This window comes from Cibotium barometz, chromosome 25, assembly GCF_041138505.1.
Source record: "Cibotium barometz isolate CiBa-2024 chromosome 25, ASM4113850v1, whole genome shotgun sequence".
Lineage (NCBI taxonomy): Eukaryota > Viridiplantae > Streptophyta > Polypodiopsida > Cyatheales > Cibotiaceae > Cibotium > Cibotium barometz.
In genome coordinates this window covers 45956337-45968947 of record NC_141070.1, presented here as the reverse complement: position 1 = coordinate 45968947, position 12611 = coordinate 45956337, and the positions used below count along the sequence as shown (strand labels likewise).

At 45.1% G+C, this 12611-nt stretch overlaps 1 protein-coding gene across 6 annotated transcripts in view; it reads right to left on the bottom strand.

The window, feature by feature from the left end:
- MET18 (ARM repeat superfamily protein) overlaps window positions 1-12611 on the bottom strand; it is a 101894-nt gene that overhangs the window by 45225 nt on the left and 44058 nt on the right. For all 6 annotated transcript variants that reach the window (XM_086819646.1, XM_086819644.1, XM_086819645.1 and 3 more), the window contains 2 exons: window positions 11153-11341; window positions 10991-11044 (listed from right to left, as the gene is read on the bottom strand). In XM_086819646.1, coding sequence (XP_086675772.1) covers window positions 10991-11044; window positions 11153-11341 — 243 coding nt within the window. The remainder of the gene's footprint in view (window positions 1-10990; window positions 11045-11152; window positions 11342-12611) is intronic.

Below are 12611 nucleotides of genomic sequence, written 5' to 3'. Positions count from 1 at the left end.
TGCTTTTGAGGCATCCAGACAGCTTGCTAAGGAGGGACATACCTGGTCATGGTACTCCCAGGTGGTACAGTGGATATCATCACACAGGATTGATATTGACAAATTACCACCCTTACAGTATGACCTAGCTGCACCACACAGACACCTCTCTCAGACAGAGAGGAACAAAGTCATGAGACATGACATTTGGCAGCGCCACATACAGGAGACTTGGCTATCTCCCAGTCAACCACTCCCGACGAAGATGCTCTACTACAGAGACCACTTCTTGAGCACCTCCACAGACGGCTTCATCCAGCGACCACGATACTTGGAGGTCCACTTATCACATGGAGCCAGAGTAGCCATTGGGCGACTAAGGGTCTCATCACACCAACTAGAGATCGAGACTGGGAGAGCAGCACGCATCCCTCGAGCAGAGCGCATTTGCAGATTATGCCAGACGGGGGTAGAGACAGAGGAGCATTTTGTTTGCCAGTGTGGTGCTTTGCAGGAGATCAGGGTATGCTATCCTGAGGTTTTTAGAGGGACCACATCACTTAGACAGATCTGATCGGACCAGAGACAGCTAGGCAGACTAGTACTAGCACTACAGAGACACACGGAGATCTTACTTCAGACACCCGCACATCATAGCAGAGGAAGACAGTCCCAATTGACTGACTTCTTCCAGAGATTGGCACCAGTAGCCCAACCACACACATTGGGAGTGACATCTCAGCAAGCGGAGGAGATTCGAGCTAGGCGACGACCCAGAATAGCCGGCTACCAAACACCACGGCTACACCACAGAGAGATCGCGGCCATCCGGTCTCGACACCAACAGGAGGTCCAGGAGCAGTTGGCTATGTTAACGTCTGCAAAAGGCCAAAATTGGCCTATGAGACAAACTAGTACAATGATGTTCCTCCAATCATCAAGAGGAAAATGTGGAGTGAGAATAAAATGTGGAGTGAGAATAAAATGTACAAGTATGACAACATGACCATAGGGGACTCAATGGTGGTGTACAAACGAGAGGGTGTGGATGGAGTACTAGGGCTACTAATGCATCTCTATATGCTGAAGGGGTGGTACAAGTATGATATGTTATCTACTCCTAACTCCATCCAATCCCATAGTCTGGGTACAATATGTCATACATCTGATCTGAGGATGCCGTAAATGTCTGGAACATGTGTCCTGGATCAGAGCGAAAATGTTCTTTCTTTCTTTCTTTCTCTCTCTCTCTCTCTCTCATCTCATAAAGTTTGAAGTGATAAAAGTGGATTGATAAAGACTCGCCAAACTCACGATAAAGAAGGCTGTGTGAGACTTGTGTGACAAGATCCTTCATTACGCATAAATCCGTTGCATGTTACATTAGTATCAGATTCAGCTTGTCCACACACATCGCAACCTAGCGTGAGAGCATCCTTGCATGGTCAAACTTCGCTCCAACACCACCACCGACTTCAGTAACATGTCTACAAACGAGTGCACACATTAGCGGAAAGACGTCTCCCCCAAAGGAGACCTTGCTCTTCCACCTACTACAAATACCATAGCTCTACTTTGAGCACAGAACCAGCTTCCTATGGAGCATTTCCAACTCTTGGAGGAGGCAACAACAGCAAAACCCACTCCCACTCCTCCAGTTACCCCCGACTTCCTCACCCTTTTCTTTCAGATGGAACAACAAAGACGAGAGGATGAAGCCAGACGGCGGGAAGAAAAAGCAGACAGATGGGACTATGAGGAAGCCCAACGCAGGATCGATGAAGGCCGACGTTAGGTTGAACTCGCCACTCGGGAGCACCAACGAGAGCTCGATCGAGAGCGCATATTACTCGAAATCCAAAGCCTAAGCAACCACACTGCACAGTCTAGTACCAAACCCCAGCAACAATCTGCTTCGCAAATCGCAGTCGTGGAAAGGTAATGCATCTTCTAAAGATGCTAAGAAGGATGACAGTTCTAGCTCTAGTTCAGGAGGTAATAAGGATAAGGAATCCAAGCCTAAGAAAACCCCTAAGGAAAAGGCTAAAGCAGGCATCACTGAAAGCTATCTTCCTCCAGAGGAGCAAAGGAAGTACTAGCAGAGAACACATGTTTTTTCTCTCATACCATTGGGCATGGTAAGAAGGATTGCCAAAAATGGCAAGCAGAGCAAGCCTCCAAAGCTCCTCCTGCCACAGTTGCCATAGCATCTCCTACTCCTCCAATCCCACCTACTACAACAAACACAGTTCAGCTTATACCTTCTATGCATCCTATGCCATCCGTGTATTTGATGCTAAGCAAGAGGGTGAGAGCGATGCTGCACAGAAAAGCCTCATCCGAGCTTGTGGCTCTGGCAAGGGCCGCCAATTTGTAGTCCTATTTGACATGGGCAGTTCTGAGGACGCCATCTCTCCCCACTTGACTACCAAAATGATCTGTACATTAGTGCCATATCATTTGGATGTGGACGGGTTCACACCCGGTCTCCGCACCCACATATCTCAAAGGCAGAGCAGTTTGCCTTTGTAGTTCAAAAGACCTCATTCCAACAAGATTTCATTGTCTCACCTCTTTTGGGGTGTGACATGATCTTAGGAATCCAAAGGTTTCGTCAATATGAGCCTATTCACAATTGGGAACAGGACACTTTTACTATCTGTAAAGGTTTTCCTAAGCCTGTCATGATACGTGGGGATAGAAGCCTTCCTGGCATCCCGTTGATTTCTCATCTCCAGGCCAACAAGCTATCCACAAGGGAGCGGAAGGAGCATTGCTTTATGTTCGTGCTCATACAACCTCTACCTCATCAGTAGCGGCTATCTCATCTTCATCTCTAGCCCCACAATTAGCAGACCTCCTATCTAGACATCAGAACATTATGCTTCGGGATGATCTCCGCTCAGTCTCCCCCATCCCGTCCTGAGGACCACCATATCGATTTGGTCCCTGGATCAGAATCTCCTAGCAGGTTCCCCTATCGTCTTTCCAAGACTTTAGAGGGCGAGCTAGAAAAGCAGTTATCTGAGCTTCTCCGAGCTGGATTCGTTCGGCCATCTTCCTCACCATTTAAGGCACCCATCCTATTTGTCCAAAAGAAGGAAGTCTGCACGTCTTTGTGTAGACTACAAGGCATTAAACAAACTCACCATTAAGCATAAGTTTCCTACGCCAAGGATTAAGTACAATTTGGAACGTTTAGGCGGTGAGCTCCTCCGAGCTGGATTCCTTCGGCCATCTTCCTCACCATTTGTTGCACCCATCCTATTTGTCCAAAAGAAGGACAAGTCTGCACACCTTTGTGTAGACTACAAGGCATTAAACAAACTCACCATTAAGAATAAGTTTCCTATGCCAAGGATTGAGCACATTTTGGAACGTTTAGGCGGTTAAATTTTTTTCACTAAGATCGACCTCAAGAGTGGTTACCATGAGGTCCGCATTTTTGAAGCTGACATTCCAAAAACAGCTTTCCGAACAGAGTGTGGTCACTACAAGTTCGTAGTCATGCCCTTTGGGCTTACCAATGCACCCGCAACCTTCAATAAAATGATGTCTAGGATTTTCGCAATCCTCATTGGTAAGTGTGTTTTCATATTTCTTGATGGCATACTTATATTCTCAGCCACTACGGAGCAACATGAGAAAGATGTGGAGAAAATCTTGCAACTTTTGTTGCAAGATAATGGGCTCTACACAAACCCCAAAAAGTCTATCTGAGGTTCAATACTTGGGCTATATCATCAGTTCCGCTGGGATTCAACTGGACCCCTCAAAGGTTCAAGAGATCTTGGTTTGGAACATCCTTCAGACTGCCCAAGAGATCCGTTCTTTCGTAAGTCTTTGCCAAGCCTACAGCACTCATGTTCACCAGTTTTCCAACCTTGCAGCACCTCTCACCAACTTGCTCAAGGGGATGAAGACTCGTAGACAAAATCTCACAGTTCGAGGCAAGGTGCTTGATGCATTCCGTGCATGTCATGTGCACAGAGTGTATCTACCGTGTGCAGCACGCACACAAGACTAGCTTCGAGGCTTGGGGTAGCTTGGAGCTGGGCAAGCTGATTGGAGAGTTGGGCTAGGGATAGACTAACGGGCGGACACCCAGGTGGGGATGCGTTGATGTCGGGCACCCAAGTGTGGATGTCCTGTGACCGGCCAAGAGCCTATAAAAGGGTCGCCAAGGTCAGTCAGTTGGTCAGAGTCTCATGAGTCTTTGCAAGAGCTCTGTGGTCAAGAGCCTGGATCTAGTGCAGACGTGCACTTGCTTCATGCAGCCGAGACCGGCAACAGTCTGGAGACCCACGAGGGTAGCTCCGTGGCGGTATGGGACGTCATGGGGTAGAGATTGGTCAGTGTGTCTTGCTAGTTAGCTCAGCTCGTGGCTCAGTGGGGACAACCAAGTCTTGTGGCTTTTGCCTAGACTGTCATGGTTGGGTGGTGAGTTAGGCTTGCACCCCCTTCACGTTGTTTGGCTTTGTTTTGCAGGTTTCGAGTTGTATTTCAGGATTGCTCTACGAGGAGATCCTTGGGGATTTGACAGTAAAGCAGCCTCAAAAGCCCATATTCTGAAGTTAGCATCTTGGGATAAACCTTTCGAGGTCATTACCGATGCCAGCAATGTAGCCATAGGTGCAGTTCTTCAGCAGGACAATAGACTCGTGGCCTACAACAGTAGAAAGTTGAATGTCGCCGAAAAGAATTATTTGGTTTATGACAAAGAGCTTTTGGGTGTAATCACAGTACTCAAACATTGGAAGCCTTTCCTTTATGGACAGATTTTCATAGTCAAAACAGACCACCAAGCACTTAAGTGGCTTCAAACCATGCCAAGTGCCCAATGGAGTGATCGGCAAGCCAGATGGAGTCAGATCTTCCAACAATTTGGAGGAATTATCGAGTACATCGCTGGAAAGCATAACCCAATCACAGATGCTCTTAGTCGAAAAGCCATGATCCAGGCCATGCAGGAGTCCTACCATTCTCGAAATCACTGCGAAAGACTTAGATAGCATGAAAGATAAGTATGTCGATTCCCTTGAGTTTGGTACTCAATACAGTTTGGCCCTCACCTCTCAGCCTGGCCGTTACTCTGTGCAGAACGGTTGGTTGTTCTAGAAGAACCACCTCTGTGTCATTCAGGAAAAGCAAGTAGCTCTTCTCCATAATGCACATGACTCCTTCATTAGAGGACATAGAGGTATCAATAGTACCCTTGAAAAACTGGAACTCTGCACTGTAGTGCATGGTGATAAGATGGCTCATCATTAGTGCAACACTGTACAACAGTAGAACCCTTTAGGATTTGATATTTGTCATATGTCGTGACCCCATTGTAATCCTCAGTCCAGGATATGTCACGCACGAGCTACGTACGTCATTTCACAGTCTTTGAGAGTCAGTCAGTCAATCAAGTCCCTTAACCCACTTGGAGATGATCATTCATGCATATAGAAGTCATAGAAGCCTTGGGGTTTGCATCAGATCATGTTTGCATTTTGCATAACATTCATCCCATATGCATATAAATAGCATCGCTTCTTACATTCCATAGTCATTCATCATCAAATCACTCAAGCGTTTCATCCTTCAGCACAAGGAGCATCCACGATTGAACATTCAGCATATCTTCATCAAAACGCAGCACCTTCAGCATTTAGCCACTACAGTACTTTGCGTTTTCAGCATTCACACAAATTTCAGTATTCACTTATATCATCGTTTTCCTACAGCCCTTCTGGTGAAGGTAAAACGCATTCATACATTCACAGCCTAGAACAGTCCCAATCAGCCTCTTCTCTCATCCTCAGATTTGCAGCCTTCCTACATTCCATTGGAAGAGTGCATAGGCTTGAGATCGGTCATCATTGGTGCTTCTGCAGCCATCTACAGTTCAACCCGACTCTTGGTCTTTTCTTGCGTTTGGCTTATCTACAGTCCAAAGTCAATCCCTCAGTCATTCTCTTCAAAGATAATAAAGCAAATACTCCTAGCAATACGAGGGGGCCCTTCAGTGGGTAATTTGGGACCCAATAAGATGTACACATCTATCTCTCCCATATTCATGTATTCATGTACTCATGTACCCCATTTTGACTAGTAGTAGCATTAGCTTCCCACTCTCCCTAGTTGCTGCTTCCGAATGCCCCCCCTACTGATGTATTGTGGGGCTAGATACTTAGTTCTTTCTTTTCTTTTCCAGACAGTGTATCAGATGTCACATGGTTGTAACTTTGGTCTCATAGGTCACTTTGGCCTTTTGAAGACGTTAATATAACATTTTATTTCATTTCATTTCTCTCTCTCTCTCATCTCTTAAAGTTTGAAGTGATAAAAGTGGATTGATAAAGAATTGCCAAACTCACGATAAAGAAGGCGGTGTGAGACGTGTGTGACAAGATCCTTCATTACGCATAAATCCGTTGCATGTGACACAGGGACCCCCCATACTCAATGTGTGAGCGGATATCCTGACCAAAGAGGAAATCCTTCCACGGCTTGCCACCTGGAAGAAGTCCTCTAACAATCAGCTTGCTCAAAAGGGCATGGCTCTGAATGGCGGGGTCGATGATGCTCATGCCCCCTCTAGCGCGGCTATATGATCACTCACCACGCCACCTTGAACGCGCAAGCCTGCCGTCGCTGCCAGCCCACAAAAAGTTGTGGATCAACCCACTGAACCTAACCAATGCAGGCCCGTGAGAAGGCCCAAGAAGAAGTAATATACCACATGGTGGCAAGAACCTCGTTCGCCACCACCACTCGGCCAGCTAAGGAAAGCCTCAAAAAACTCCAGTATAGAAGCTTCTTCTGAATGCTCCGAAAAAGAGGAGCTAACTATTGCTCTGGGGAGATATCGATGCCCACTTGACATCCAAGATAACGGAATAGAGCGCCCCTCGGGATCCATTGGAAAGCCTCAACTAGACACCAAGTCCAGGCGGCCGAAGAGCCAACCCAAAATCTAGTTGATCTACACTCCAGTTGCACGACAGAATATCTCTATCGCCTCTGCAAATCTCTAAAGACTCCCCTCATCTCCTGATAAGTATGTTGTTGTGTCATTTGTGAACTCGGAATCTAGCAGCTTGTCCTACCCACAGATGGGGAGACACAAACCTTGAAGCCCAGTTTCCTGAGCTAAAAAAGCTACTCATGGCCTCGGTAACAAATAGAAAGAGATATGATGCTAGAGGGCAACCCTGCTGGACCAAGCAAGAAAGGGGATATATGTCACCTTTGGCTCCGTGAATGAGAACCTCACTGTGAGAGGCCGAGTAAAGTTCGAAAACACCACGGTTCCACTCCTCCGGAAATCCCATTCGGCACATCCTCACATCTAGAAAACAAAAATCAACTCTATCGTAGGTTTTCTCAAAATCCAATAGCAGCACAATGAGATCCTGATGGCACATCTTGGTCGAAGCAGTCGCCTCCCAAAAAGTGATGTCCAAAATGCTCCGATCCTGAACAAAATCTGTATGTGTATCATGCATCAAGTCGGGGGAAGGGCAGAAGTCTCCGGCTAATGGCCTTAGCCAAACTCTTGTAAGCGGTCTTGAGGAGGGTGATGGGCCTCCACTATCGAATCTCCAATCTGTCACCACCCTCTTTGGGAATCAAGTGTATCAGACTCCAGAAAGCTTCTTTGGAATGGTACCCGTAGTCATAATCTCGTTTTGCAGACTACTCTAAGGCCGCCTTCCATGAGATCCCTATGATGAAGAGAAAAGGAGACTAAAAACCCATTAGCTCTCGGGCATTTGCCCCGTCAAGGCCTCCGCTAGCTCCTCAACTCTAAAGGGAGTCAATAGGAAAGTCCAGAGAGCCGGGGAAACCAACTCTCAAGTGTGCCGCCAGACCGGCTCTCACGCATCCACCACTTGTGAGGATATGGGGGCACCTGTGAGAAGGGATCTGAAGAAATCTCTAGCTATGGCTCTCCAAGGGGGTTTCAGTAACGATAGATCCATCCTGGCCTCGCAACCTGTGGATACCATCTCTCCACCTGTGGGAGCCTGCAATCTCAAAGAAATCCCCAATGACCCTATCTCTCATATGCATCCAAAAGGAAGCTTTGGCATAGTATCCATACTCCACCCTCAGCTCCTCTATGGATCTGAGCTCTATACGGGTAGCGGCCAACTGACTCTCAACCAACGGGATATCTGGGGAGCTCTCCTGAAGTCGCTGATGAAGAGAAGCAAGGCCTCGGCGAATGCTCCTCCCCTGCTCACGAAATCCAGCCAATATGCTCTGTGCTGCCTCCTACAATAAACAGCTAATCTCACCTAGGCTTGCATCCAAGGTGCCGGCGGCTGATCTTGAGAGAAAATCCAAGGTGCTTGCGGTTGTCAAGAACAAGTATCCTTTGCCGAGGATGGATGACCTAGTAGATCATCTTCAGGGTGCTAAGTATTTCACCAAGATTGATCTACGATCAGGCTATCATCAAATAAGGATTAAACCTGAGGATGTACCTGAGACTATGTTTCGGACGTGCTATGGCCACTAGAAGTTTATGGTCTTACCTTTTGGGTTGACAAATGCTTATGCTACGTTTCAGCAGATGATGAACAATTTGTTTCGTCCATATCTAGGAAAGTGGATTGTTGTCTTCTTGGATGACATTGATTTACAATAGGTCATTGGAAGAGCACATACATCTTCTCAGAGTCGTCTTAGAGTTACTCAAATGAGAGAAGTTGTATGCGAAGGAGTCGTCTTAGAGTTACTCAAATGAGAGAAGTTGTTATTTCTTCAAACAAAAATGTTTGTATATGGGTCACATCATCTCTATTGATGGTGTGAGGATTGATTCAAATAAGGTTCGAAAAGTCTCGGAATGGTCAATTCTACAACCGATTAGGCAGGTGAAATCATTTCTTGGTTTCACTGGCTTTTTCAAGAAGTTCATCATCGAGGCTTATGCCAAATTGCTAGCCCTTTGACTCAGCTTTTACAGGGGGTGAGAAGCAAGAAGGGCAAAACAAGTCCTCTGGTGATTTGGAGTGACAAGCTGCATCAATGTTTTAGAGCACTGAAGGAGCTAGTCACCTTAGCGCCTATGTTGCAAATTGTGGATCCTAATAAACATTTTGTGGTCGAAACAGATGCCAGTGATTATGCAATAGGTATTGCCTTGTTCTAGGACGGGAGACCCATACCCTTTGAAAGCAAGAAGCTTTCAGATGCACAGATGAGTTATCCCACCCAGGAACTTCTGGCTGTTATCCACGCAATGAAAATCTGGAGACACTATTTATATGGGTCTCAATTTGTTGTCTAGATAGATCAACACTCTTTGAAGTATATTTGTGATCAACCCGACCTCCAAAAGCCAGGTGGGTTGACCTCATGCACGAGTTCAACTTTGAGAGATCCGTTACCGCAAGGGAGCAACTATTCAGATTGCTGATGCCCTTAGTAGGATCACTGAGGTCAATGCTATCTCTTTTTATTGAGACAATGACTGACTTCTATCTATCACTCAGGGCGTTGCTAAAATGATTTCCATTTTAGTGAATTCGGCAATTGGTCCACGTCATTTGCAATCTACGAGATCCAAGTGTTCCGGACACTCCAATGAGTGCTGCTAAGAGAAAGATATTGGAAAAGTATTCCATTAGAGGTGGATTACTATTCAAGGATGGCAAGGTTTGTGTGTCAAGTGATCTCGACGTCCAAACTTTGATATTGCATGAGTGCCATGATGCACCCAGTGCAGGGCACGCAAGTATACTTGGTTGGCCAGCATTTCCATTGGCCATGCGTGAAATCCTTTATTGAGGATTATGTGAAGAAATGTAGCCAATGCCAGCTTAATAAGGCTGAAAGGCAAATCGTGGATCCTAATAAACCTTTTGTATGAACATTAGGGTTCCAAATCAATTGAGTCCTAAAGGGACTAGTGTGAGAATTGGTAGATAGAACCTCTCTTTTTTTTAACACTGAAAATTGTCCTGTAGGATCTCTCTAGATGGTTGAGATTGCTCGGATGTTTGGTAGCTTTTAGAAAGCTGACCTTCAGTTTTGCCCAATTTGGTGGGGTAAAAGAGTAGCTCAAACGGAACTTGTGATAGTTGTTGATTCATGACAGGCTACTCGCGTTCAAAGAGCATATGGGATTCGGAAGAGCTTATTGGCTTTCTAATGGATGGCTCTGGGATGCATGATGACTTGATGACTCTAGGAGTTGGGGCTTTTTAGGCCAAGTCTTGAAGGTGACTTGGAAGAATGATTGGTTCTCTAGTAAGAACAAATTCCTTCAATTGGTAATCTCCTACGAGTAAGACACTTAATGATTGAAGGATGATCTCTTGCTTCTAGTGGATTTGGACAACCTTTCTATTGACAACCACACAAGACTTCCAAGGAGTCAGGGTTCCTAGAGTAAAACGGACTTTGATGGGATTGTGGAGATAGGATAGAGGAGGGAATTGGCAACTATGCCTTTGCCAAATGGGAAGCCGACCTGTTTGGCTCTTCCCCCACCCCCGTGATATAGCCTCCCTCCGAGAGCAGCCAGCTGTGGAAGGAGCCCCCCCCTTCATTTCTTCTATCTTTTCAGTGTCTTGGACAGAGTTGTATTTTATGCCTTTGGGCGGATTTTCTTTTAACTAATGGAAGGATCTTTCTTGGAGAAACAAAATTGATGAACCTGAGAGCTGCAACTTATTTTTGTATGCGTGAGGGCTGAATGAGACGGAACAGAACCTGGAAGCTTAGATAGAACTGACACATACTACATAGGCAGTAGGCAAACAAAAAGATTGGATAAGGAAAGCATGACATGCAAGAGTGAGAAAAGAGAGACATCTTTTTTTTGTGGGATATACATTATGTAGTTTTAGTGTGTCCAGCAGGTGCAGGCTGGCGGCATCAAACCCAGGTCCTTGCCCTGGAAGGCGAAACCCTTCACCACCAGGCATGACCATGGACAGAAGAAAGACCTATTTAGCAAAGCATGTGCACCAAAAAAAAAAATCATGCTTCTTGAAAGAAAATAAACCATAAGTGCCGTCGAAAGGTCTTCTCTTGTTATCCCCCTTTTGTCACCTAATGCCTGCAAAGATATGCTGCAGCTTCAGTTGATTTTAGAAAAAGAAATTCAAGCACACTCTTGAGATAGATACTCTTGAGATAGAAAATGTGTATGCATGTAGCAGCTTACAGGATTGAATGAAATTGGAAAGTAGCAGCTGACTATACTAAACATCTCTTCTGAACGACTTCCCATGTGCCCCTTAGGATCTGGAAAAAGCTCCATAACCAGCTTCACAATATGAAACGCAACTAGCAGGCACCTTGGGTCCTTTTCTCCATCAATCGCTAGACAAACTCCATCTGCAAACAGAGCACCCTACAAGACACGCAAAGAGAACTTTAAGACAACTTAGAGTGCACACATCCCGCAAGTTAAAACTTGCCATGCCACAATGATTCCTGCATATTTTGAAAAATCCACTTTTTTCAATTCTGTAAGTCATTAAGTTGTGGTTTGATGAACATCAGTTGCGAGAATAGAAAGTTTATCGTGTTCTTTGTTCTTCGCAAAAGGACAAAAACATTTGGAGTGTTATTTGATTTACTTAAGCTAGCTAGGAAAGTCAATGGTGCCTCAGAAGGGAGATGATGACGTGATATTTAAGCGATGGCAAATGAAAGTGATATCTTGGCACATGTAGTGGGACAGTTTGGAGGTTTGACACACAAAGGTGGATAGTTTGATACATGAAGAGGTTGCAAAGCACGAAGAGGGATGCCCAAGAGGTTTACACTCACAACGTGCAAACATAGTAGATAGTGGGATTGAACATCTATTTAATTGTGGAAAAGGGCTTGAAATCACTATAGGGCCTTAGCATGGAAAAGGATGAGAGGGATGCTGACAGGCATGGGTGAAGCATACATCACATACTTAATAATAAAAATCACTGCTTTTTATTTTGTTCATTAAGATTTGTTTCATGAGAGTTGAAGATGTATCAACACAACATTTGATATAAAGAGCATCAAAAGAGATGGTTGGTTTATGGGAGTAGGTACTTGGTAAGATCATAAAAACCATATAAAAATGTAAAGGTTAAGCTTGTATAACCCGGGGAGCTGGAAGCTACACAAAGGGACAAAGGAAGGGTAAGGCACTATACAACGAGCCAACGGAGCCAGCTCTTTTCTTCATTTCCCGTCTTCACCATTTCCCTTCAGCATATTGCCGACAAGGTGGGGTGTGGCTTGAGGCGTTTGGGCACCCAAAACCCATCTCCGCAACGGGATCGTAACATGCCTAACCTATGTGTGAGTGTGGTTCCTGGCATAGAAGCCACGTACGGGACGGGACGTATAATACGGCGAAGTATAGTACGCGTACTGGACGTCTTTTACGGCAATCTGAAATATATAATGTCATTTTTTTTAAATATATTTTTAAGGGCCTAGGGGTATGGTCTTGTCAAGTAGATCATAGATGATAAATATTAAAATCATAGATGATAAATATTAAAATCATAGATGAGTCTATCTTGACTTCTAAGGGCCAAAACAGTACTAAAGATTTAAGAACTTCAATCTTCAAGTCATGTGAACATTGACAATTGTATTTATACACATTGCATCCAGCATAAGACTGT